General features: G+C 38.4%; 2 protein-coding genes across 4 annotated transcripts in view; one reads left to right on the top strand and one right to left on the bottom strand.

Moving 5' to 3' along the window:
* Positions 1 to 6,292, top strand: part of ddx11 (DEAD/H (Asp-Glu-Ala-Asp/His) box helicase 11) — a 148,754-nt gene extending 142,462 nt beyond the window's left edge. For all 3 annotated transcript variants that reach the window (XM_039760653.1, XM_039760654.1, XM_039760652.1), the window contains 2 exons: positions 3,151 to 3,305; positions 5,998 to 6,292. In XM_039760653.1, coding sequence (XP_039616587.1) covers positions 3,151 to 3,305; positions 5,998 to 6,033 — 191 coding nt within the window. In that variant the 3' untranslated portion in view covers positions 6,034 to 6,292. The remainder of the gene's footprint in view (positions 1 to 3,150; positions 3,306 to 5,997) is intronic.
* Positions 6,293 to 20,912: 14,620 nt separating this feature from the next.
* Positions 20,913 to 27,053, bottom strand: part of wash1 (WAS protein family homolog 1) — a 162,137-nt gene continuing 155,996 nt past the window's right edge. Inside the window, exon 11 of the mRNA XM_039760651.1 lies at positions 20,913 to 21,568. Coding sequence (XP_039616585.1) covers positions 21,414 to 21,568 — 155 coding nt within the window. The 3' untranslated portion in view covers positions 20,913 to 21,413. The remainder of the gene's footprint in view (positions 21,569 to 27,053) is intronic.

The raw sequence follows: 27,053 nt of genomic DNA, 5'->3' as shown, positions 1-27,053 counted from the left end.
CTTGTTTTTGACAAAAAAAGATTTATGAAAGATGGAAAAATGAAATTTGGAGACTAGTGACAGATTTGAAAAAAAGCAGTGCTTATAGGCAGCGCAAGAGATAAGGTGCTAGAAATACTGGCAGAAGAATAAACAAAGACATTGGTATAGATAACTTAAACCAAATACTCAATGGGGTATTTTTGAAAAAGGAAAAGGACTGCACTTATGAGGCATACTTATCCTTTCATAATATGGCTCAAGAAGGTTCAGTTTTGATGGTGGATTACATCATGGAGTTCGAACAACACTGTAATTCAGAAATATGACATGTCTCTTCCAGAGGTTGTAATAAGCTTTCAAACTGCTTGATAATGCTTGTCTAGAAATTAAAGGCAAACAGTTGTCCCTAACTTTTGCCTTGATGATGTCTGCATTAAAGTACGTCTTCAGTGACAAAATGGCAGTTGCCTGCACTTCTTTTAGGACACAAATGAAAACCAATGCAGCTTATTTTACAGATCAACAAAAACCGTTCAAAATTGCATTGCCTGGTTCAAACCCACTTGACAGGTTCGGCAGAAGATTAAAGTGTGCTGCGTGTCAGAGTATGTTTCATTGGGCTAAAGACGGTCCGCATAAAAGTAAACGAGTGAAACTAACAGGGTAATGAAAATATGGATGACATTGAACAGTGTAAAGTTACACTATATTCAAATGAATCTTCATCTGAGATTTTCGTTGTTGAGTATTTGGGATCTGCAGTAATTGACACTGTGTACACTCAAACTGTTTGTGAGGAAAAGTGGCTTGATAGTTTTGTGAGTGAGCTCAGTCAGAACGAAGTGTACAAGCTGATTGAAGTACTAAGCTATAGAGCTTTTAAATTTGGTGATGGAAAAATTGTGCAGGCTACTAAATAAAAGTTAAAATGCCAGCTACAATTATCTACCGCCAGGTGCAACACTGAAACAGAGGTGATCTCTGCAGATATTCATTTGCTCTTAAGCAAAATATCTTTAAAGAGAGCTGGAGCTAGCTTGACTTTGAAAATGACATAGCAGTAATGTTCAAACAGCTAGTTAAACTTGAACTGACCACTTATGGACATTATTATATAAACATCCTAGATAAGGACCAGGAAGTATCAGTTCATGAAAATGAAATTTTGAACATATGACAAAAGAGCAGAAGTAAAAAATGATGGTAAAGCTTCATAAGCAGTTTGGACATGCTTCAGTTGATAAACTACAGAAACTGTTGCATAGTTCTGGTGGTAATAACACAGAATGGATGTCTATTTTACAGCCAATTGTGAACACTTGTGAAAAATTTTCGAACTACTGCAAGTCTAAACCTAAACCAAATGTTGGCTTGTCACTGGCAATTACGGCAGGAAAGTTACATCAAAAAACTCTGTCCTACGTATTCCTGTAGACCAGGTGTGTCAAACTCCAGGCTTTGAGGGCCGCAGTGGCTGCAGGTTTTCATTCTGACCCTTTTTATAATCAGTGACCAGTTTTCACTGCTAATGAACTCCTTTTCCCTTCATTTTAATAGCCCTGTTTTTAAGGATTCAGTACTCTGATTTGATTCTTTTCTTCATGAAATGGCAGCCAAATAGAAATGAGACGTGAAACGAGCCAGCAGATGAGCAGTTAAACTGGGATTTCAAACTCCAACCAATCTATTAATGAGAAGCTGATTCTTGCTGTAAATTAATTAAACCTGTTATTTAATTTTGTGGTCTGTTGCTGCTCTCATTCTGCCACAGCAGACATTTCCAAAACTGTTGATTTTCTGTTCGTCAAAATGTTTTGGTGACCTGAGAGATCAACCTTACTGAGACCTTCACTTTTCTTTACTTTCAGATATTGTGTGACGGGCACAGGTGAGCTGGTCATGTGGCAGCTTGTTTTGTGTCACATTATTGTTTGGCTGCTAATTAAAAAAAGAGACAACTAAGGGGCCTGAGTCAAGTTAATTAAAACTAAAGCAAAAGAAGTTAATTAGCAGCCAAAACTGGTCACTAATGAAGAAGATGGTTAGAATGAAAACCTGCAGCCACTGTGGCCCTTCAGGCCTGGAGTTTGACACCTGTGCTGTAGACTCTTCAAGAGCCCTGTAACATGAAGCAACACTTAGAAACACAAACTCATCAGCAGAAATCCAAAATAGGTCAGCTTCTATGGGTTGCTCAGCAAAGCTGGCCAGATGTGATATTTGATGTTTGCAGACTCACATCCAGTGAGAAGTATGCTACAGTATAAAGCATCCATGGAACAAACAAAATAGTGAGGACATTGAAATCTGAATATATCCTATTGAAATTTCAATTTAGGGCATGATGACTCTTTAAATCTGGTCCTGTTTAGTGATGCTTCTCTTGAGAATTTGGCTGATGGTGGTACCCAAGGTGGACACTTCTTAATATTAATGGGCAAAGGAAGTAAATTCTCACAACTATGTTAGCAATTGAAGAAGTTAAGAAAGAGTGTTTGGAGTACTCTTGCAGGAAAAACACTTTCTTTGAGAGATAGAATTGACAATGCAATGTTTTTTGTAACTCTGCTCTCAGAATTAAATAGCTGGTGCAGATAAATACATTCTGTCTATTACACGTATCACAGACAGTTACTCTCTTGTGAATGCCATCAAATCTACAAAATGTGTCACAGAAAGAAGACCGAGATTGAAGATCAACTCTATAAAAGAACACCTACACTCTGGTAGGATCGACCAAATACTCTGGTCAGCTTCAAAGGAGCAGTTGTCTGACTGCATGCCCAAAAAGAGTGCATCTGCTTTAGTGTTGCTGAAAGCTTTGAGTGATGAGATATGGCATTTAAAATAAGGTTCACGTGTTTATTTTCTCTAACAAAAAATAAGGGGGTTAGTTTATTATTATGGTAAACATACTTAACATACAATGAATTATTATAGGTGTCCCCTTTAAGACTATGCATCCTCTTAGTTGTCATGTGCAGGTGTCATTTTTTGTGAAGAAGGTATTTCAGCTTGTGTGTTTTGCATCACTGTAAGTAAAATATTTCACGATGAGACTGACATGCTCATTAAAGACTAAAATGCAATGCACGTCCTTTGTCCACTAGAACACACCCTGGTAAAGTGATATAATGAAGTTTTAATGTTTCTCGATCCCTGTTGCAGGCCGTGCAATTCGACATTGTGGTGACTATGCCAGCATTATTCTGCTTGACCATCGCTATGCCCGGCCCAACACACTTGCCAAATTGCCCCAGTGGATACGAGCCAGCACCCAAGTACAGTCGGCATTTGGACCCGCCTTTGCTTCTCTCAGAAAGGTAAATTGAAAGTTTGGATTCTGGATTGTGAATTCAACACAGGATTTAAAGATGTATTTTATCATGTTCAATTACTGTACTTTATTTCTTCTCTTCCGGTAGAAATAAACTCAGGAAAATGTAAATTTGTTAGGTAAATGCAATACTAAAAACAGTCATTTTAAACATACTGTACTTCCTTTGTGGCATTCTTAAGTTTAAACAGAAATAGAACAAAACATAAATTCAGTTTGGTCAAAATAGAAAGGCAAATCTTCACAATACTATAAAAATTTGTGGGATGTTTACTTTTTACAGTATTCTAAAAAAAGCAACTATATAGCACTATTTAATAAGCATTGCTTGTACAGTAAAGGCTTACAGCATTTTGCTAAGTACATTGAAGAAACAAAATGTGCATAAGCTTGTACAACAGAATCTTTATGGAGCTTTTGGTTGATGGATTCTGAATCTGAGGCAGGCTTTTCAGAGTGTACTAAACTCATCTCACTTTAATCTTTTCAAAGTCACCTCTTTTGACACATATACAGTACATGCTTATAAAGGCAAATTTAGCAGTAGTCATTGCCACAAAGAGTGAGATAGTCCTTCAATTTGAGAAGTATTGGTAGAAAATGGAACAAAGTGCTTTTTGTTGAAATAAAATGAGAGCATTTGTGCCACAGGTAGGCACTCTTGAATCTTCATCCATCACATGTATCGCCCAGTAACTTTATAATTCCACTAGAAAAAGTTTTAAGGGTATTGGGGAGCTCTCCTTATGCTAACATTCCAGGAAAGACCAAAGAGAGCTCTGTTTTGTGAATGATTCCTACTGTTTTCCTGGAAAGAGAACTGCGGTTTTGTTTTGTTCATTCTCTAAGTGTATGCAACATTGTAAATGAAGTACCAATACAGTATCTGAAATCTGAATGCAGTGATTTAACTTAATTCATTTACATTTTACCAGTGTTAGAGAAGCAGAGCAGACAATGGCTTTTGTGTTATTACAAATACTTGGAAGTTAGTTTAGCAACATATAGCTGTTTTAGACTCATTCAGATATTTACTGCCTGTAGGCTTGTACCCATGGTCAATATCATCAGCATGTCAAGACTTATCATTTATATTGCCGATAAATGTTCTTTTGCTGATGATTTAAGCCATGTGAATAAACACTTTGCAAACACCCTGTTTACAATTTTGACTTGCATCTCAAGTGTGTACATATAGCCTGTCAACTAACTGTACACACATTGCCTTGAAACTAGAAAGCTCAAATGCTTCTTTAGCTAAAATATACAAATCTGATTACACAGAAAAAGGAAGTTAGCAATCTGAAAACCTCCTAACCAAATAATAATTGACCAACTAATTGATTAGCAAAACAGTTGTTAGTTATAACCCTAATTCTCATAATTACCAGTGGTTTTCAAGCAGGGTCATCTGTTAATCAACCATTAGCCATAAACATACTGTGAACACAATTCAGAGTCTAACCTTTGAAGGTGATAAAGGCTGTAGAAGACCTACGTGTAATAGAATCAGATGTTAAAAAGAAATGGTGGACTTGGATGGAGGAAAAAGGGGCATGAAGGATAATACCCTTGAATTTGATATCACAAATTAAATAAACATGGTAATTGTGTCTGCACTGTGTGTTCTAAGAAACTGCAGTCCAACACAAGTAAAACAAGGTACTGTTCGTGCAGAACAGGGATCACATGAATTTGGCAGCTGTGAGTTCTCTCCAGTTTGCATCAAAATTGCCAGGAAGGACAGCTGCTGCTGTGACCATACAAGACTGTATGCAACCAAAAAACATGTTTATTATGAAACATAACCTGCCATTCACAATAACTCAGCCACTCGCCGATTAGTAAGAAGTGTCAAGAGACTGAAATACGCTTCCACGATTGACTAAAAATTGCTGCTTTATTCCACATTAGTTTTCATTACGTGATTTGATTATTCTCAATCTGTGTTGTAATTCTTTATTTAGGCTGCTTACATTTTTCAATTTTTTACAAATTCATTTAACATTAAAATGTTCACATTTTTTTATTTCAGTTAAATATTTTTTAGCAAAAGGAGTTTTATATTATTTATATAGTGTCCATCCATTCATCCATTATCCAAACCACTATATCCTAACTACAGGGTCATGGGGGTCTGCTGGAGCCAATCTCAGCCAACACAGGGCGCAAGGCAGGAAACAAACCCCAGGCACCTCAGGGCACACACACGCGCACACATTAGGGACAATTTAGAATCGGTAGTTCACCTAACCTGCATGTCTTTGGACTGTGGGAGGAAACCCATGCAGACACGGGGAGAACATGCAAACTCCACACAGGGAGGACCCGGGAAGCAAACCCAGGTCTCCTAACTGCCGATGCAGCAGTGCTACCACTGCGCCACCGTGCTGCCCTATTTATATAGTGTAGTTTTGTAAATTAATTTTTATATTGTATCATTATTGTAGTTAATGTAAATAACCCCTATCTAAAATTTAAGCCTCAGGAATTTTTCTTGCTATTTTATTATTACTGTAGAGCTTTATTGAACAACCACCTCCAAAACTTACCCTAAAATAGAGCAACATTTTTATCTAGGGATGAGTATTGATCATCTTATTAGGAAGCATGGTCCACAGTTAATCATTCCAGATTGAGTCCTCAGTAAATCTAACTCACTTTTTCTGTCCCGACAGTTCTTTCTTGAAAAAAAGGAACGAAATTCAGTATAGTATTACAAAGCAAGAAATAGAACTTCTCTCAAGAGGAGAACACAAAATCCTACAAGAAGATGCTTCTTCAGTCCCACCAGCTAAGTTATCTAGAGGGTTTTGTGAAGATAATATTTTATGTACAAATATTGAAAACAGTTATATATTTTTTCTTTAATATGTACTGTGTTAATTTATTTACTAATGTTTAGGCTACTGTTTGTTTTAATTATGTTTCAAAGGTGGTATATTAGATTTGCAGAAAATAAATGTAAATGTTTTCTTAATTAAAATAACTGAGGTCTAAGTTGTGTTTTTGGCCATTTTGTTTCATACAGTATATAGTATTATTATCTAAACAAAAACAGTTTGTAAGTGTGTTTCTAAGGCACTAGTACAGTTGTTTCCCTGTGTTGTGTTTTTTTTTCCTTTCTTTCTGTGAGAAACAAGTGGTAATCTCCCCACACACGGTGCCCTGTAACACCTTATATCCAAATATAAAGACGAAATATAGAATTTAAAATGAAAGAAGCATTTATTAAGAATAGAACAAAACAGAGCAAACCAAATGAAGTAAATGATAGAAAATAGTGAATAATAATAAGGTCCGGATGTAAAGCCCTTATATACTCTTAACATTAAAGTCACAAAGCTTAAATAATACTTTCCGTAAAGAATAACATGTGTGTCTTGTTGGGTAGCTTTTAGGTTTAGCACTCGGGCTGATAGACAAACAAAATCTCTCTCTGTCTCTCTCTACCATCTCCCTTTTAATTAAATCTCCTGGAGGGCCCATTCTTTATTCCAAAAGCCACACGTTGGGTTCCATAACTCATGATGTTACAACCGATAATTGGCTAGCTACTCTAGTGATGGACAGCTCTGCCTAAAAACTTTCATCACAAAAGTATGTGAAAAACTTTTATCTTGTCAAGGGGGCTTTAACTTTTTTCTTTAGGTCCTTTGGAAATTCATTTCTCCTATATGACATTTGAGTTATGGAACATCTGGTTATTCTTATCTAAGATTACAATGTATATAACAATGAAATAAAATGTGCTTAGATATAAAGGGAAAATATACAAAATACATGGAAATATTAAACAATGTCTCCTGTAGTGCCACCCATGGCATTGCTCTTCATAGCACTGGTTTATGTTCAGAGAGTTCATTTACATATCATCATAGTCTGAGTACAGACTTGAGAGTGTATTTAATAAAGCGCCTACAAGTCCTAAGATGGTGATTGTCCACTCCACTGTCCTGTTTATAAAAGACGTGCCTATATATATTTCTAGTGGAATTTGTGGGATTCAGTGGCATTATCCCATAAAAGGACGTAGCAGAGGTAATAGCAGACATCTCCTCTTTCTTTTCTTTTTCACAAACACATTAAACCCTTCTTCCTCCTGTAAGGATTTATTCACAAGTCACTTGTGTGTGGCCAGGTTCACCAACAATAAAGGCTGTTCACTTGTGGATGTGGTCCATGGCTTTGTTCAGACTTTCTGGCATTTATGCAACAGCCTTCACAGTAGTAATGGCTCAATCATACTTGTTGAAATGAAGGATACTGACAATAAGGCTAATAAATTGTACACTCATATGGAAATGGATTACTTTAAAGTATTTTTTATTAAATGTACCTTTTGTTCATTTAATGAAGAGGGCATTAGTTTGAAGATATACTGTAAAGCTTATCAGAGTGTTCACTAAACCCCTCAATTAAAATCTTTTTAAGATATTTTCAATTATTACTTTAATTAAGAATTTTTTTTGGTAATTTGGAGTGCAGATGGAAAATAAATATGCTCATTTCTAATGTAGAAAGAGAATGATGTCTGCTTTGTCTGGCAAAAACAAAGCCAGATGCAGTAAATACCAAATTTGCAGTTTTACACAAAATAAACCTGGAGCGGGGTTTGTTGGGGGTGGGGGTATGTAAATAGTTCTTCCATTACATTAGCAGAAAGGCTGGAGGGGATGGGATGTAATTACTGATGTTAAATGGCTCAAATAACATTAATGGAAAAGCAAACATAAAACCAAGCAGAGCAAGTATTATATTCTTGGCAGTGATTTTATTTTGCTGCTCTGGGAGTTTAGCATTCTGCAAACAAAAACAAGCCTCCGTCTTTGTAGACGTTCCCTTTTCTCCTTTATGTTACAGCATGCTTGATGCATACTTAATGCAATCCGCATCTTAGTGGATTGAAACTTAATATTACATACAGCCAGGCTAAATCTTGATGTCCATTGTGGCATTTTTGCAACATCTTGCTTTAAGATGTTTGGTATTTATTTAGTTGCTGTTTTGGATTGCCTTTTATATCCAGAAGACAGAAAAGGCAGCGTGTGTAGAATCTAATTGACTATACTCTTTTGGGTAATCAGACATGAAGAAACATCTAGTTGGTCTTCCCCACTCAAAGTAAAAGGGAGTGCTTGGTGTTAGCTGGGTCAGTGTAGCACACCAACTTGGAGTCAATTACTACACAGTCATACACAGTTGGGCAGGCAGCATTTCTGAAACAAATGAAAAAAAACAAGTGACATTATAAACATATACATAAAGAAAAATAAGCAATACAGAATGGAAAAGTACTGTACAGTAAATCTTGAATTGGATGGTATCACCTAATAACATTTGACAAGCTAACTTAAGAAGTGCTGCCTGCTACTGTTAAAGAATTTGCCAAAGTTACTTGAGCGAGTTAGTAATCCAAACACTAGTCTCCTGTTGCTTTACCCAGTAACCCTCAGTACAACTTTTGTAACCAATACATAATGTGAATGACAGCCTTCAATCATATAACTTCATGTAAATACCAAATCTGACAATTTTGTTGGACACTGGCATCTTGCAAAGTGATCTTCTGTTCTTCCCACAAAGTCTAGTCTTTGTACCTGGTCCACCCTACATTAGAAACTGGAAACCATTTAAGGATTTAGTAATCAATTTATAAATAATGACCACAGACTGATAATTGAGTCTATGTCTGTACTGCCTTTGGTTGATTTAGGGCTTGTTCAATATGCAAGTTTAAAGCAGGCCATGACTGCGGTGTAAATAAAATGAAATAATTGAAGACCGTGCCAAGTCTGTGCCATTTGTCAGTATGTGAAAGAATACGTTTTACTGGGGGTTGTGAATTTTCGACAGAGGAAACACTGATTTCAGGTTTGGACAAAACAAGTAGCGGAGAAATAGATCCTGAGGTGTGCTCTGACTGGTCAGTAGTGTTGCACATAGTCACATAATTTAACAGACACCAGGTTGTGTAAGGGGTAGGTGCCGTCTGTCACCCTTTTACTGGATTATTGGGTGAGGCAAGTTAATACTCCTCTATGACCCTTCCTTATCAACACAGATCTGTCCTGCCATCAGATTTTAATCAATCGCAGAGTTCCGTAGCATTTATCGGTCTTCACTTTGCAGCATTGAGGGAAAACTTTCTTTTTCAGTGGAAATATTACCATTTTTTTCCCTTTGCTACATTTAGGTTAACATTTTTGCTCTCTTTAGCCTCAGTCAGACTTTAGTCATTGGGTATGTCACACTTGGTGACTGCTCCTGCTGATCATGTTGCCAGATCATGTCAGATTACCCAGTTGAAGTTTTGCTTGCTACTTTTTCTAAAAGCCGATAGTGTACTTTTGGCCCTTTTTCCATTCTGTTTTAGTATGTAAAACGGCTTCTGTTATGTTTTTGTGAGGTCCAAAGCTCCCATGTTCTTTAATCCTTGTCACTGCCTTCCATGCACTGTGTGATTGTCAGCTCTCCTGCATACAGAGACCACCCCTGCAACTAAAGACAAAGTCAAACCTGTTTCATTTGTATCAGAGTGAGACTAGTTAGGCATATCTGACTACACCAGTGGTGATTACAGAAGTGAACCTCCAACTCCCTTATTATGTAAATGATGACTGGAAACTGGTGGAAACATCGTTACTCTTTTTTTAAAAACCATCTACTACATAATAGATTTATTTTGGTTTCTGCTTATGGTGTTTTTCCAAATCTGTTGTGAACATTTATCATTTTTGAAAATGAATGCATGCATATTTAATTTGGACAAAACAATTGTTTTAAAGAATTTTATTTATTTATTTTTTGGTTGTGAAGCAATGCATTGTATAGCTTCAGATGTCCTTTTAAATCATACAGGGCTATTTTGTTGGCCAGTCTGGTTGGACCTCAACAGATCTTAAGTGGTGCCCCCTTAATCTGCAGATCAGATCATGTTTATTGTAAACTAGCAAAATACCCGCGCTTCGCAGCGGAGAAGTAGTGTGTTAAAGAAGTTATGAAAAAGAAAAGGAAACCTTAAAAAAAAAAAAGTAACTTGATTGTCAAAGTAATTGTTTTGTCACTGATATGAGTGTTGCTGTCATCAAGGATTTGATTATCATTATTTCTTTCAATCAGGTTCATATTTGGAGGATGTGTTGTGTTCAAGTTACATTCCGTGTTTGTCAACTGTTGTAAAGATAACAGGTTTCATTCATCAAAGTGTTCACTATGCAAATCCAAGATATTTAACAGACATTGACAGCGTCTCTATTAACTTGTGGATTTTTCTGCGAGTATTTGGCGGCAGCGTCATGAAGTCGTTTCCATCTAGCTGCATCAGAAAATGTACCATGACGTCTGACACGCCTCCTTTTTACTGGTTTATCACAGCTTGGATTGCTGCTGTCATAATCGGTTTGAATTTCATGGTTTGTTTCAGTTACGTTAGTATTTGCAGGGCTTGTGTTGAAGTGACATTCAGCATCTGTCAAGTGTTGTAAGCATCCAACCGGCTTCATCGATAACTTCGCATCCAGCTTTTGAGAGTTTAAAACTTCATAAACATCAAAGTGTCCACTACTTAAATTGTCACCTGTGAATCTAAGATGTTTAAGAGGCATTGGCTGTTATCGAAAGGTGTAAAATATTTGCCCATTTCGGTACACTTGAAAGCGACAACCGAACAATTCAGAGGCAGCCATCAACTCACATGCACAAGCATAGGTGAAAGACTTAAGCATTTCATTCTTATAGTGCCCCTGTGTAGTCTAATTATCTCCTGTACCGTCATCAGCCCACACCTTGAACCTGTCCCAGTCATTCAATACATAAGACACAATGTTCCTCCGGATACCAAGAGTGAGCCTGATATGGTCGTGCAATATGTAACACAGATAATGGAAAAGGCAGGCGGCATCTCCGGGCATGGAAACCACTCGGTAAGTGACAGTTCTTTGATCGATGGTGATCACCTCGATAGACATCTCACCACCCAAATCGCTACTCGTGAATCTAAGATGTTTAACAGGCATTCCCTGTATTAACTTGTGGAAATGCCTGTGAGTATTTAGCGACAGAGTCTCTATGAACTTGTGGATTTTTCTGTGAGTATTTGGTGTCTCGCTGCTTTGGATTGCTGCTGACGGACAGCCTTATATGGGCAGGCAGTCAATTACGTGGGAGGCGTAGGGATGGGGGACACAACTCTGCCTCACTCGGCGATCGAGCTGAAGGCTATGGATGTATATATGTATGTAAGTAGGATTCAGTTACAATACAATACAGTTTATTTTTGTATAGCCCAAAATCACACAGGAAGTGCCGCAATGGGCTTTAACAGGCCCTGCCTCTTGACAGCCCCCCAGCCTTGACTCTCTGAGAAGACAAGGAAAAACTCCCAAAAAAAACCTTGTAGGGAAAAATGGAAGAAACCTTGGGAAAGGCAGTTCAAAGAGAGACCCCTTTCCAGGTAGGTTGGGCGTGCAGTGGGTGTCAAAAGAAGGGGGTCAATACAATACAATACACAGAACAGAACAAATCCTTAATACAGCATAATAATAAAAATTTTAGAAGTACGGAGCAGAATTTAACAGTAGATGATATCACATAATAAGATTTGGATATTTTTAGAGTCCTGGAGACCTCATCCATCAAGCTGCCTCCCCATTTGGCCATTCCATGGCTGAAACGTTGTTCGGCCAGCCAATCCGATGAAAGGACCCCTTTTTCCAATGATTCCTGTGATCCTCCATCAGAGATGACTTTACCATAGGCAGGCAAACAACTTGGCAGGTGGGCCGTGGCACCAATTGCCACATTTGAGTACCGAGAACAGAAACAGAATAGGTGAGGGTTAGTATTCAATTATAACTATTATGTTACTTATGTTTTAGTGCTAATGACTAACAACAGAGATGCAGTATGTACAGTTAATCAGCAGCTCTAGTCAGGATATGCTAAACTGAAGTAGTGAGTCTTCAGCTGAGATTTAAAAGCGGAGACTGAAGGGGCATCTCTTATTGTAGCAGTCAGACCATTCTACAGTTTAGGGGCCCTGTAACTAAAAGCTCGACCTCCCACTGTTATTTTATTAATACTTGGAATCATAAGCAGACCGGCATCTTGAGATCTTAATGTGCGCTCAGGTTTGTAAGTCATGATAAATTCAGACAAGTAAGCCGGACCATGGCCATTTAATGCTTTATATGTTAAAAGGAGGATTTTGAAATCTGCCCTAAACTTAACTGAGAGCCAGTGTAAGGATTTAAGAACTGGAGTTATGTGCTTGTATTTTCATGTTCTTGTAATAATTCTTGCAGCCACATTTTGGATTAACTGGAGGCTGTATAAAGAACAGTTTGAACAGCCAGTGAACAGCGCATTGCAGTAGTCAATCCTACTAGAGATACAGTAAATGCATGAATTAATTTCTCCGAATCCTGTTTATTTAGAAAGCGCCTTAATTTCCTAACATTTTTAAGATGGAAGAAACATGATTTGGACAACTTTGTAATATGTGCTTTAAATGACATGCTAGAATCAACGATAACTCCTAGATTGTGGGCTGATTCAATAAAATTAATTGGGATTCCAACTAAGTTAAATGATGACAAAATATTGCTGTGATCAGCGTCCTTCCCCCTCCAACAATTAACATCTCTGTTTTATCTGTATTTAAAGACAAGTAGTTAATTCACTAACATAACTAATTAAAGACAACATCGGAGAAACTTCATGTGATTTAAATGAAATGTATAACTGGGTGTCATCTGCATATGAGTGAAAATTAACATTATGTTTCCTAATGAGAGATCCCAGTGGAAGCATGTGTAATCCCCTTGCACCACCAATCTTTTATCGGTAGGCAAAGGCCTGAGCTCTTTATAACGGTGTCGCCACCTCTATTGTTGGCAGGTTCACTATAGCCCGGTAACGCCCAATCCAAGCACTGTTACTCATATATTTATAAAACCAAACTCTTTACTTAATTTGAACATGAACAGTTTTCCCAAAACTTAAAGTATTTACAAATATATACATACAATACATAAAACAAACACTAAATTATTTACATCTATACAATATATATATTATGTGTCAAAACTACTGGTGAGCTCACTCAGGACTTATTTACCCAGTCAGTAAATGTTACTCACTCCGTTGGGGGCCCCAAACGTAGCTTGGGTGCGTAGTGGCCACACAAACAAAACAAGAACTGGCCCCTTCACTTGAACGTTTATTCAAGCCGCTTTAAAACAAACAAACAAAATAAACACCGACCTTGTTTTATATCTTCTTCCTTATACTCGGGTACCTCCTTTATGCTTCCGTCTCCCTCTTTCTCAAACACCCTCTTTACTCGCTGATCGCCATTTCTGCATTTTTGTTATGCAAGCTGGCTTTCCCTTTATCACCCAACTCCTTTTATGTTTTAGCCATGCGCTAAAAGTTAGTTCCTCTTTCTGTCTTTCCGTCTTGCTTCAGCGTTTTGCCTCAACAGCGCCTCTCTTTTCTCTTTCCGTCTTGTGTCATCGTTTTGCCTCAACAGCGCCTCTCTTTCTGCAACTCTTTCTTTACGCCTTGTTTCGGTGTGCTGCCTCAACTACGACTCTTTCTGCAACTCCTTGTTTCGGCATGCTGCCTCAACAGTCTCTTCTGGCAATGATCTCTCCTTGTTCTTGTTTCGGCGTGCTGCCTCAACAGTCTCTTCTGGAACAAACTCTTTTTTCTCTCTCCTCCCGTCAATAGGCGACACATATATATATACTCCACATTACCCAACCCCCACAACTGGTATCCCGATTCTTTCAATAACTTTATTTACAAAAAAAAAAACAGTTATATTTTCATTTTGAAACCTGACCGGGTTACACATGTAAAGTGAAAACAGTAAAGGTCCCAGTACTGAGCCCTGCGGGACACCATATTGAACTTCTGTGTATAATGATGGAGTACTGTCAGCACATTTCTGTACATATTGGAATCAATTTGATAAATAAGAACTGAACCAAGCGAGCACAGTGCCTGTAAGCCCAACATCATTTTCTAGCTTGTGCAGTAAAATAGAATGGTCAGTGGTGTCAAATGCTGTACTTAAGTCTAACAACATAATTACAGTGGAGTTTCCTTCATCAGAGGATATCAGAATGTCATTTACAACCCGTGTTAGTGCCATTTCTGTACTATGACCAGTGCGAAAACCAGACTGGAATTTCTCAAATAAATTGTAATGCATAAGGTGTGACTGAAGCTGACTGGCGACTACTTTTTCTAGTATTTTAGAGAGAAATGGTAAATTTGAAATAGGCCTATAATTATTTAGTTTGTGTGGGTCTAGGTCTGACTTTTTAAGTAATGGTTTAATGACTTACTCTTTTAGTGCATCGGGTACGGTGCCATGCAGTAATGAACTATTGATAATTTTTAGAATAGGCGTGCAAGAACATCCATTTCACTTTTTACTAGTTTTGTTGGCACTGGATCTAGGGATCAAGTAGTGGGCTTAAATTTAGTAATTAAAGTTAAGACTTCCTGCTCAGTTACAGGATTAAAATTACTAAAATTTACTAAAGTGCTGAATGCAATGTGCGGCAGGGTTTGGTTTGTACTGTGATGCTGAGATCTGGGATCTTATATTTTTAATTTTCTCATTGAAGAAGTTCATAAAGTCTGTACTGCTAATATCTGTTGGTATTTTGCACTGTTGATCTGAATTCCCATTTGTTAATTTAGCCACTGTTCTAAAAGTACCCTAGGATTTTTATTATTGCTATCTATTAATGTAGAATAGTATTCTGAGCGAGCTTTAAAGAGGGCTTTTTTATATTTATTAACACTCTCTGTCCATGCAATTTGAAAGACATGTAGCTTTGTTGTTCTCCATCTGCTCCAGTTTTCGACACTCTAATTTAAGAGCTCGAGTGTTTTCATTAAACCAGGGAGAGTTTCTATTTGTTTTGATCACTTTTGTTTTAAGGGGAGCCACTGTGTCCAGAGCATCTCTCAAGGTCACATTATAATGTGATGTTAGCTGATCTAAATTGTTTTACTTTGATGTTAACTCAAAATGGTTTTCCACAATTACACTCGACTTACTCAAGGTATCTATAAATTTTGAAGCAGAATTACAATCTAGATGTCGCACTGTCTTTGTTTTAATCTGTGAGTGCGTTGGCATGGGCAGAACTAAATCAAATGTAATTAAGAAGTGATCGGAAATAACTACATTTAATGGAGTAATATTTAAATTTTGAATTTCAACTTTGTAAGTTATAATTAAATCTAATGTGTGGTTATGATTATGAGTTGGACCTTTGACAATCTGACAAAATCCTACTGAATTTAACAAATAAGTAAAACATTTGCTAAAAGTGTCAGTTTCCACATCAATGTGTACATTAAAATCCCCATCAGAACTACGTGATCATAATTTATAGCCAAATCAGACAGAAGGTTGCTAAATTCAGTCATGAACAATGAATATGGCCCTGGTGGTCTGTAGACTAGCACTATAATTGTGTTGGAATCTGTTTTAATATTTAAAATGAATGCCTCAAAGGATGTAAAGTTGCCTAAATTTTTAGAGTGATTTGCATTTTGTTACAATGAATTATTCCAAGGCCTCCTCCTCGACCAGAATCTCTAGACTTATGAAGGAACGAGTATCCATCTGGTGACGCCTCAGCTAGGGAACAGTGTCACATTTACTAAGCCAGGTTTCAGTAAGAAGACACAGATCAGATTTTGTACTTAATATATATCATTTACCAAAACAGCTTTAGTGCCAAGAGAGCGAATGTTCAATAAACAGCATTTAAAACTGCATGGTTCTTTCTGAACTGCTGATATATTTTTGTTTTAATTTGAATTAAATTTCTATTACAGATGCCCCTGGTGGAGGTCTGGTTTTATCCCTTGGTCTAATTATACACCTTATTTTTGGTTATCAATTAATTTATGGTTTGTATCAAGACTAAATTTACTGGATGCCCCACAACAGGGATTATGGGTAACAGCTTCAGGAAAATAACAGGTGGGATAAACAACAGCCTGTGATTTAAGATCACATGACTGCGCCTGGATGGTGCTCTAATCAGTCAACCAGGCAGTTTTGCTGCCATATTTTGGGATAATACATAAGATCCCTCCAGTTAGGATGAAGACCATCTCTTCTGAAAAATCCAGGCCTTTCCCAAAAATCATCCCAATTGTTCACAAACGCTATGCTTTTATTTGCACACCAGGTTTCTAGCCAGCAGTGAAAGGAATGCAATCTGCTATAAATCACATCCCCCTCTATATAATCTTGGTAAGGGGACCAGATACAATTAAATTCCGACATTTTCTTTTAGTTTTGGTGCATAGAGAGATAAAGTTCCGCTTTAATACCTCAGATTGCTGTAAATAAATATCATTAGTGCCGACATGCAGCAATAAGGTAGATACTTCATCATCGGCAACACGGTCCAATGCGCCTTATGCCAGAAATCTTGGCCCCTGCAGGCATTAACATTAACTGCTGGTTTAGCATAGTTTGGAATTCTAACATTCCGCACTATGGAATCGCCAATTATGAGCACTTTATTATTCTCAGTTTCCACAGGTGTGCTGCAGAGTGCTGAGAACCTGTTCTGGGTCCAATTGGTGACCTGGGTGCTGGGGACTAAATTTTGGATTCTTAGACCCCGTCTTACTGTTACCCACTGCCCTGTGGCTGAATTGGTGCTGCTGATTTGGCCTGCACTGACTACAGTGGGACCTGGAGAGACTGAAGCCGAATCAGAAGTAGCTGAACAAACTGAGTCGATCCAATTTTCGGTTTGACTAATCGCTATCAGATTCCTAACGCGGTCCTCCAATTCCCGTATTTGCCCGACCAACTCTAAATTAACTAAACACTTTTGGCAGGTGAAGCTATCTACACTGTCGGCTGGAAAACCTGAACTGTATATGCTGCCGGACACACAACATATAAACGTGCCCTCAACGGGCAGAGAGCAGATACACTGTGTGCACAATTATTAGGCAAGTGAGTATTTTGACCATATCATCATTTTTAATGCATATATTCCAACTCCAAGCTGTATTAACTTGAATGCTTATTGGATTTAAGCCGTCAGGTGATGTGTATTTGTGTAATGAGGGAGGGTGTGGCCTAAGGAGATCAACACCCTATATCAAGGTGTGCAGAATTATTAGGCAGCTAGTTTTCCTCAGGCAAAATGGGCCAAAAAAGAGATTTAACTGACTCTGAAAAGCCAAAAATTGTAAAAAGTCTTTCAGAGGGATGCAGCACTTTTGGAATTGCTAAGATATTGGTGTGTGATCACAGAACCATCAAACATTTTGTTGCAAATAGTCAACAGGTGCAAGAAAGCGTGTTGAGAACAAAAGACAAATTAGCTGCCAAAGATTTGAGAAGAATCAAGCGTGAAGCTACCAGGAACCCATTATCCTCCAGTACTTTCATATTCCAGAGCTGCAACCTACCTGGAGTGCCCAGAAGTACAAGGTGTTCAGTGCTCAAAGACATGGCCAAGGTAAGGAGGGCTGAAACCCAACCACCACTGAACAAGAAACATAAGTTGAAACGTCAAAACTGGGCCAAGAAATATCTGAAGACAGATTTTTTTCAAAGGTTTTATGGACCGATGAGATGAGAGTGACTCTTGATGGACCAGATGGATGGACCTGTGGATCAGTAATGGGCACAGAGCTCCACTCCAGCGTGGAGGTGGGGTACTGGTATGAGCTGGTATTTTTAAAGATGAGCTAGTTGGACCTTTTTGCATTGAAGATGAACTCAAAATCAACTCCCAAACCTACTGCCAGTTTTTCGAAGACACTTTCTTCAAACAGTGATACAGGAAAAAGACCATGATTTTTATGCAGGCCAATGCTCCATCACTTGCATCGAAGTTCTCCACTGCGTGGCCAGCCAGTACAGGCCTTAAAGATGAAGGAATAATGACATGGCCCCCCTTCCTCATCTGACCTAAACCCTATCGAGAACTTGTGGGCACTTCTTAAACGCTAGATTTACGGGAGAGAAAAACAATACACCTCTCTGAAGAGTGTCTGGGAGGCTGTAGTCACTGCTCCACAAAAAGCTGATCGTCAACAGATCAAGAAACTGACAGACTCCATGAATGGAAAGGCTTATGACTGTTATTGGAAAGAAGGGTGGCTATGTTGGTCATTGATTGATTGATTTTTTTTGAAATGTCAGAGATCTGCAGGGTTTATCAGGTTGAGGAGGAGAGCTCCATCCAGTAGAAGGAACAGTATGATAAAAGTAAGACCTCATTGGTTGATAAGTGGCCTATAGCCAAGGATCTTGAATCATCTGTATATTAATATATACTCGGAGTCCAAAGTGTTATTTCGGTATGAGATAATGTACATTATTTGAGCCAATGATAAGTAAGTCTCTTACAGTGCTAGGGAGTTATAAGCTGTGCATGTGTCATTTATACAGCACTTACACACAGACCCTAACCATATATCTGTGTAGGTGTGTGTTAATTTTAAAAATGCCAGAGCAGACCAATCTGGTAACAAACCTACTTATTCATGGAAAATACATCTAGACCCTAAAGGACAGTAAGTAAGAGAAGTTTGAGGATAATAGCACATGTGTACTGTTAGGTGATCATTCTATATTTCAATTAGGTCAGTGTAATTTGCTATCTTTAAGAGTCTTTCAATCTTTTCACGTTTGTTTTCCTTAGCTAAGTTGTAGGGTACAGGAGTCTTCATGGCAGTAAGGCAGGACAGGATTCCCATCCATCATTTATAGCCATAAAGACATCATGTAGAGATGTAAAAGAAACTAACCGTTGTATCTTATAGGTGTGGCAGGTAACTAGTGAACCTGGAGAAAACCAAAAGTGATATAAGGAAATGGCACCCAGATGCTGACCAGGTAAGTAACTAAACCCCACTCCAAGATCAACAAGGACCTTTGCCTTACAGTGCTGGATGTCATTATTGCAATATGTATTCCAGTTTAGCTGGGCGTTCTGAAGATCAATGGAAGTGATGTCACCTTGCTACTATGCCGGGAGTTACGGCATTCACATGAATTCATGCACAGGCAGACTGATGTCCTGATTTCCTGAAACAAACAAACAGAGACAATCTGGAAATTTGTACTCACTAACTGAAGAGCAACTGGTTTAGATGCAGAGCTGAAATGCTTAACAAGTGAGTTCAGCTCCAACTCCAATACAGAAGCATGCATGCAGTGTTTATCTTGAAACAATTTCAAATGCCTTGGAACTAGGACAATTGAAAAAAAAAAGAAAATATTGCTGCAATGCAGTCTTATGGGCGTGATTTTTTTTTAATAACTTCAGAGCAGCTTCAGAATAACCGTCATCCATTCATCTTGTTAAGCACACAACAAAACCTTCAGATTAATCATTCTTGTATTTAATAATATCCTTCTGTTCAGTGCCCCCAAGCTGATACTTTTCTCAGTGTTATAAAATGATAAAACACCATGTGGTCGCTCCGTTGTGCTGTTTAACAATCATAAGCATTTACAGAAGCTACTTTTATATTCATTTTTCCGATTGTGGATTCCTTCCAGAATTAGCTTGGATGTATCTACATGCTGCATTATCTCTTTGTAGTTTGCTTAAGTGACCCTGAAAAAATTAAATGTCTATGCAGTGGACACCCTTACACTATTGAATAGTATGATAGTTATAAGTACAAGTGGCTGATGGGTACAAAACCAAATTCAGTTGCACAGTTGCTATTGTTTTTTATTTTTGTCATTTTTCTGATCTCCCTCTCTTGTTGAGAACATCATCTTCTTAAAATGTTTGGAGGACAAGCGGCTGGCTGCTCAGTCCCTGTACTCCATGTGCACTCTGAAAAGATCGAGGTGGGTGAGTTGGCATTTTGAGCAAATAACAGAAAATAAGCCGTATCCATTTTTTGAAACACACCCTTCATTCCAATGTATACCTTCTTAAAAATCTATTTTCTGATTGAAAATGTATATATTTAACAAACAAATTACATTTTTAGATCTTTAAACTTAACATCATATGTTGAATATCCTATTGGGGGACTGGATTTGCTTTTTTGTTGTGCACAGGCAGCTTATAAGTGATGCATCACACATTTCGTATTTAACCATGCATGGGACATCCCCCTTGCATTAGTTTTCTAACAGTAATGAAGTAAGATTAGTGGCCAGACAAAGAAAACATCAGAAGTCGTATGTATTAAGCAAAAACATGGCGTAACCATGTGGTTAGTACTGTTGCCTTACATGAGTGTCCAGAGTGAGAATCTCTGTCCTGGGCAGTGCCACTGTGGTGTGTGCACTTTCTTCCTGGGTCTGTGTGGTTTTGCTTCCAGGTAACGTCAGTTTCCCTCTCATAGCTTAAGGATGACTCCTGCGGTGTGAACACTAGCACCTTATTCCTTCCATACACCACATTTCTTCCCTTCCCTTTTTTTCTTTTTGCATGCTAATGTACAAAACTGCAGCCACCATCAATGGTTCCAGTGTTTACAGAAAAAGTAAGCAGCTACTCCTGCTTGGGCCAGCAGTTAAACATGTAACATGGGCCACAGAGATACACTTAAATTTCATTTTAAAGTGTGTATTTTTTATTCAGCGCATTGATACAGTATAACAAATTGTAAACTGAGCTATTTATATACATTTTTTTGTTGGACCGTATGCTTTTAGTTATAAAAAACATTCAGGTAGAGCATTTCATGGGACAGTTATTCAAATCTGAGACAAAAACAGTTATATTTCAACTGTTCATTGTAAGACAAAACAACAGCTGAAGAGAAATACTTCAAAAAAATAAACTGCACCAAGCCTCTGAACATTTCAATTTAAATAGGGAGCTCCTTCGTTCCAATATTTAAAGGACTGAGTAATAGATTTTGATGGAATGACATCTGCTATAATGTGGCCAGGGCTCGCTTGCTCGCTCGCTCTTTCTTCACATTTAGTGCTGTTTTTGATCTAAGAGTTTAGTCCTTGTTTCTCTGTCTTGATCAATCATAGACATACAGGGATTCCTTTAAAAGTCACACTTATCTATACAGAGAAAAAACAAGATGGTGAAAGCAGTTAGGCCTCCCAGTCATCCTCATCGTCTTCTGCATTTGCTTGCTGAAGTGGTGGAAGGGGAGGAATTGCATCAGACATTCGGGCAAAGGCACCACCGGAACTGGCAGGTGCATCCCCACTGCCCTCTCCTGGAGCAGGAACCTTTCCAGAGATGCCTAAAGTGCAAGAAAACACAGTAGAGATTAAAACATTTCAATTCCTGTGGAATGAGAAAGTAACAGAAACAAACAAACAAAACAAAAAAACTCCTTGTTGCAGTCGCTGCCAGAAGTTGTTCAGAAACATGCCTTCAAGTTCACTCAGGGCTACTGAATTTTTTTCATATAAAGTGAATCTGAAGCAAAATTCAATATATACTTGAAGAAATTCTCATTTCATTTCTGTTACTTATCTCATGTTGTTTGTAGTGATGGCCAAGAAAAAAACTGTAATGTCATGTTTTCATGGAGAACACTTCTGATATTCATAGCACAACATCAAAAACGGACAAAAAGTTAGTGGAAAATAAAATCTCAAAACTACTTGTGTGAGCCATTCACTCCTAGTGGTCTGACGCTCAGGTAGCTGCAGCTTACCACTTAGCGGTGTTTACCCGGGTCTCAGCGCCATTTTAATTGTCAGTATTAGGACACACTTGAGAGGGCAAATTCCACAGGAAAAAAAGTGAATTATTAGCAAAAAGAAGAGTTAAGCATTTGCAGCTAGGGCAAAAATACAAATATTTCTAAATGTCTCGTGAACACTACTGTTGTTTTTTAAATGCAGAATAAGAGTAGAAGAACCAGCTCACTAAACAGGGACAGAAATCAGCAGCCACAGGAGTCCCCCAGGCCTGTACTTGAAAGCCACTGAACTAGACCCAGAAGAGTCCACCCAATATTACTTTCATATCAAATTAAATAAAACTAATATCCAAATTCCTCCCCTACTCAGGCTACATCCGACTACTACGATGTTTCCATTTAGAAATTAAAATGAGAACACTCTTTGTCCATACTAGCGTTGTCACATCTTTCAATAAAGTATTGGTGTCCAAAACGCATATGACCTACACTGGCCATGCTGTTGTACATCCGGTGGATAAATCCTTGATGAGATGGTGTAACAAAAATGTCCTGTGAAAATCAGATTCCCTTATGTTGTGTTTTTATGAGCATGCAGAGGCCTCTCATAGCACATTTATAGCACAGAAAAAGACTGAAATGATTATAGAAGAAGACAGAGCGAAATGCCCCTGTGTCACATTCATGTGCTGACTACAGTTGCGAGCAGCAGTCTTCAGAACTGGTGGAGAGCGCTCCTCCTTACTGAATGGCTCAAGTTTAAGTAATGAACATCGATCTCATTTTCATTGGGCTCTGTATTTCTCACTACAATGGTAACACCACTATCTGAGATTCTAAATATGATTCTGTTCCCAAAGGTGTCCTGTAGAATAAGTTGGTAAAGTCTGGAAGTGCTGCATGTGTCTTAATCACTAGACAGCATACATAGATTTAAATATTGATACGGATGGGAGATTAAAAATAAGAAAAACTGCCTGACTAACTTAAAGCATCTGACATGCATATTGTATAGTGCGAGTAATATGCCACTAGACCGCTGTCTCTACTTCTCGTGCTACCTACGCGGAATTTTCCATGGCTAACCAATGGTATGGTTTCATTCCATCACCTTAGAGTACTTGTGTCTAGGAACTGGGGGGTTTAATGCAAAACAGATATGCCACTTAAAATATGTTTTATTCCCCAGAATATTTCCACAGACATGTCTAAAGATGTGTTGGTTTTAAGGCCAGTTTGTGTAGAAATTGGCTAAAATCTTTACTTGCTAGTATTGACACATTGAGTTGTTAGCTGTAGACTCTATTGGTGAGGCTGAATAATCTGAGTTCCAAAATAAGAGCAGCTCAGTCAGACAACGACATTGATAACATCATAGTCACAGGATTTCAAAGGGGCCCTTTTTTCCCTCCATTTTTGTAGAGTTTTCTTAGCTGCTTCTGACCTTGTTGAAATGGGACTCAGCGGAAAGACGTAAGCAGGGCTGGGATTTTAGCTATACGTTTATTTGAAGACATGCAAAAAAAGGCACATTTACGGGGGTGACAAACCTGTAGTCTGGACACCCGGTACTGCCAGTTCTCAAGTCCAGACAAACAACCTGAGGACTATCGGAGGTTGTGGATCATTTGGTCTATACAATGTTTTCCTAATCAAAAACTATTTGATAAAAACAAAAGAACCAATTCTTCATGTCTGATCTTAACGTTGGTGTCACAGCTGCTTATAGCACAACAGACTGCTGTGACTCCTGTGTAACTCTCGCCTGGTCTACACTTGATATGTCCACACTGGTTGTGAGGGCAGCACTTGCTGGGTTTTCACTGGGTGCGGCACATGACTACACAGCAATGCGGGTGTGGCACTGTGTACCCTAAATGGTGAAGTCTGAAGAAAGGCTAGTTATGTAGATGCCAGAATGATGAATGAAGGGCTGAATATAACAGAACAGCTCATCAAAGTGGGAGTCAGTGGAAAGGGAAGAAGCATCATGCAGCAGGGAAGACATGCAAAAATATTTAAAGCACATCACTTCATCATGCAGGTCACCAACTCATGAGAATATTATATTTGATTCCTTTTGGGTAATGGGGTCTGCATGCACATACACCACTAGTGAGCAATGTAACAAAACGTGCAGCAAATCTTTATAAAGCAAGTAAGAGAAACAAGATCATTAGCAGTAAAACAACTAGAACAGTGAGAACAAGAATGGCAAAAAAAAAGACGAGTGGACAAGGCAAACCATTCCACTGCTGCCTCAACACCAATTACAAGCGAAAAGAATCACAATTACAAAAATAAAAAGAAATGACTTTGGATATTTCGCAACATAATGACGACACAGGTTGCATCACAACCAAGTCAGAAAATGTACTGTGGCGTAAGCAGAAAGCACTTGTAGAAGAGGTCCTTTGTCTTCAGGACACCTTTTAGGATTGAAAGGGTGAGGAAGCTCAGTAACATTAGAAAAATGTACACTAATGCAGCACTTTAACAGACAGGGACCTAAAATATTGAGCAGCATGTTGATCACAGCTAATGGCTTGAATGTTCCAACAATGCTCCTGGTGCAATTTTTCAAGTGTTCAACCTTAGGAACTGGACAATAACCTTTGAAAATCAGAAGGCTATACTCTATTACAAACAGATCTTACCTTAAGCACTTGAGAGGGATCTTATTTAAAAAAATAAAATGCTACCCATAAGCCGACGTGTCCTCTGGCCTCATAACGGCTATAGTCGAAGCTGTGAAAATGCGCCCTACTATTAGGCCAAACACTGCAGAGTATGAATGCGTTTTTTCAGGCCTAACCCTCATCTTTACTAACATGAGGACTCTCCTAATGGTTCAAGCTTGCCATAGATTAATACAGGTATATATACATCCATCCATTATCTAACCTGCTATATCCTAACTACAGGGTCACGGGGGTCTGTCGGAGCCAATTCCAGCCAACACCGGGTGAAAGGCAGGAAACAAACCCCAGGCAGGGCGCCAGCCCACCGCAGGCTCTACATACAAATCACATAAAATGAGTAGTTTTGATAAAATATTTTTTGTGTACATTCGAAAAAGACCACACATCAACACAACAAAATCCTTTAAAAATCATATATTTGCTTAAAATATTCTCTTCCAAGATGCCAATAGTGTTTATATTATGGTAGAAGAGTGCTATGCATTCTTGTACAACAAAACTTTATAAGTAAACGTTGCTGTATAAAGTTGCCGTAACCCTCCACCTTATATACAAAGCTGGCCTACCAAGTTTGCTAAGCGCATTTACAATTTGTCTACTCCTGAGGTTATGGTTTAATATAAAAATGCAGAAAACTATGGAGAAGTAAACATTAGAAACAGTTGATAGACTGCAGGTAACTGTTTCTGAGTACAGCCCATGCACAACATCACTGTTTTAGTCAGTCTTTGTACCTTTCTTTACTGTTTAATTTATAAAAATTGTTATACATATTTACGCTGGTTTCTGCTATTTTGTTTGAAGCCTAGTCTTGCTTTCAGCTGCAATTCAATAACTGGAAATACTAGGTAGGAGTTGAGTATTTTGCATTTGGATCAAATGATAAACACTACTGAATCAGAAAGGTGCTGGAGAATTTCCACAAAACTAACCTCTGATTGGGTTAAAAAAACCAAATAAATTGTCCAACCTGAATGGAACTGATAAGAATCCCAAGTCAGAAAGCTGTTTTATCTGCTGTGCTGCTAGTGCTTGTGCAACAGTAACCATTCTGCAAAGATGCTGCTGTCTCCTCCTCTCCAGTATCTGAAAGCAGAGCACATTCTCTCCTGGCTGCACAAACAGTAAGCAGCCATTTGTAATGTCCGCTCAGATTTTAGACCTCATCAACTCACTTTTAGGGTCACATAAAATACAACCACACAGCACAGTCAAGGCTGCAGCACAGGCATTAGGACTAATTGAAGACATGTTTCATGATGCAGGCTACCCTTATTTAGATTGTTTTTCTTCAAATAATGCCTAAAATGGTGTATATGTACAGTACTTTCTAAATGGAGGAAAAAATTCTAACAATGCTTGGGAAGGTGGAGCAATATATCTATTGTATATCTAGCTCTGAATATCAGAACATTAATTTTAAACTTGCTTTGGAAAACAAATTCAAGGAAACAGAGGACAAGACTGAGATGAAAGACAGAAAGAGATGAAGAATATAAGAGCGTGTTAAAAACAAAGCAAACGTACACGAGTCTACCAGCACTTATGCCTGACTTGTGCTTTATGAGACAGTGGTGCCTTTTATTTATTTATTTTTAAATCGGTTCAGACCCTCCTGGAGCAGCTCAGCAAGCAATGCATTGTCAAGTCTGTGCTTGAAGAATTGGATCAGCCTGAAATACCACTAGCTTATGAGGCTACACCATATTTGTCCCTTCAATTTTGAATTGTAATTAATTAACAATAGCCACCAAATTCAAGAAGATCAAAAAAAACCCTTTGTACTTTAAAAGGCTGGATTGTGGTGCAATGTGTGAAGGTTCTACTGATCAGCCACTGCATTAAAACCACACAGCTCTGACCCACTAAAACGTGGACTTTACAAGACCTCTGAAAGGGTCCTGTGTTGTCTGGCACCAAGATCTACCAGCGGATCTTTTAAGGCCTATAAACTGCAAGGTGGGGCCCTCCATGGAAAGTCCAGCACATTGCACAGTTGCTTAATACACCTGACATCTGAGAGGTGTGGAGGAAAAGTCAACTCCTTGACCTCTCTGTCATGTTCAAACCATTCCGGAGCAATTTTGTAGTGTGCCACAGCACATTATTCTGCTGAAAGAGTCCACTGCCATCAGAGAATACTTTTGCCATGAATGGTGTATGTGGTCTGCGACAATCTATGGTAGGTGGTACGTGCCAATATAACATCCACATGAATACCAGGTCCCAAGTTTTCCAAGCAAAACATTACCCAGAGCAACACACCATGTCCACAGGCTTGCCTTCTTCCCAAAGTGCATCCTGCTGCAATCTCTTACCCCAAGTAAACAATGCGTGCCGCACACACCTAGCTATCCACATGAGAAAACATCTAA

The sequence above is a fragment of the Polypterus senegalus genome, chromosome 8 (genome assembly GCF_016835505.1).
Source record: "Polypterus senegalus isolate Bchr_013 chromosome 8, ASM1683550v1, whole genome shotgun sequence".
Classification (NCBI taxonomy): domain Eukaryota; kingdom Metazoa; phylum Chordata; class Cladistia; order Polypteriformes; family Polypteridae; genus Polypterus; species Polypterus senegalus.
Note: the sequence above shows the minus strand (reverse complement) of the source record. Positions and strands in the feature narration are given on the sequence as shown.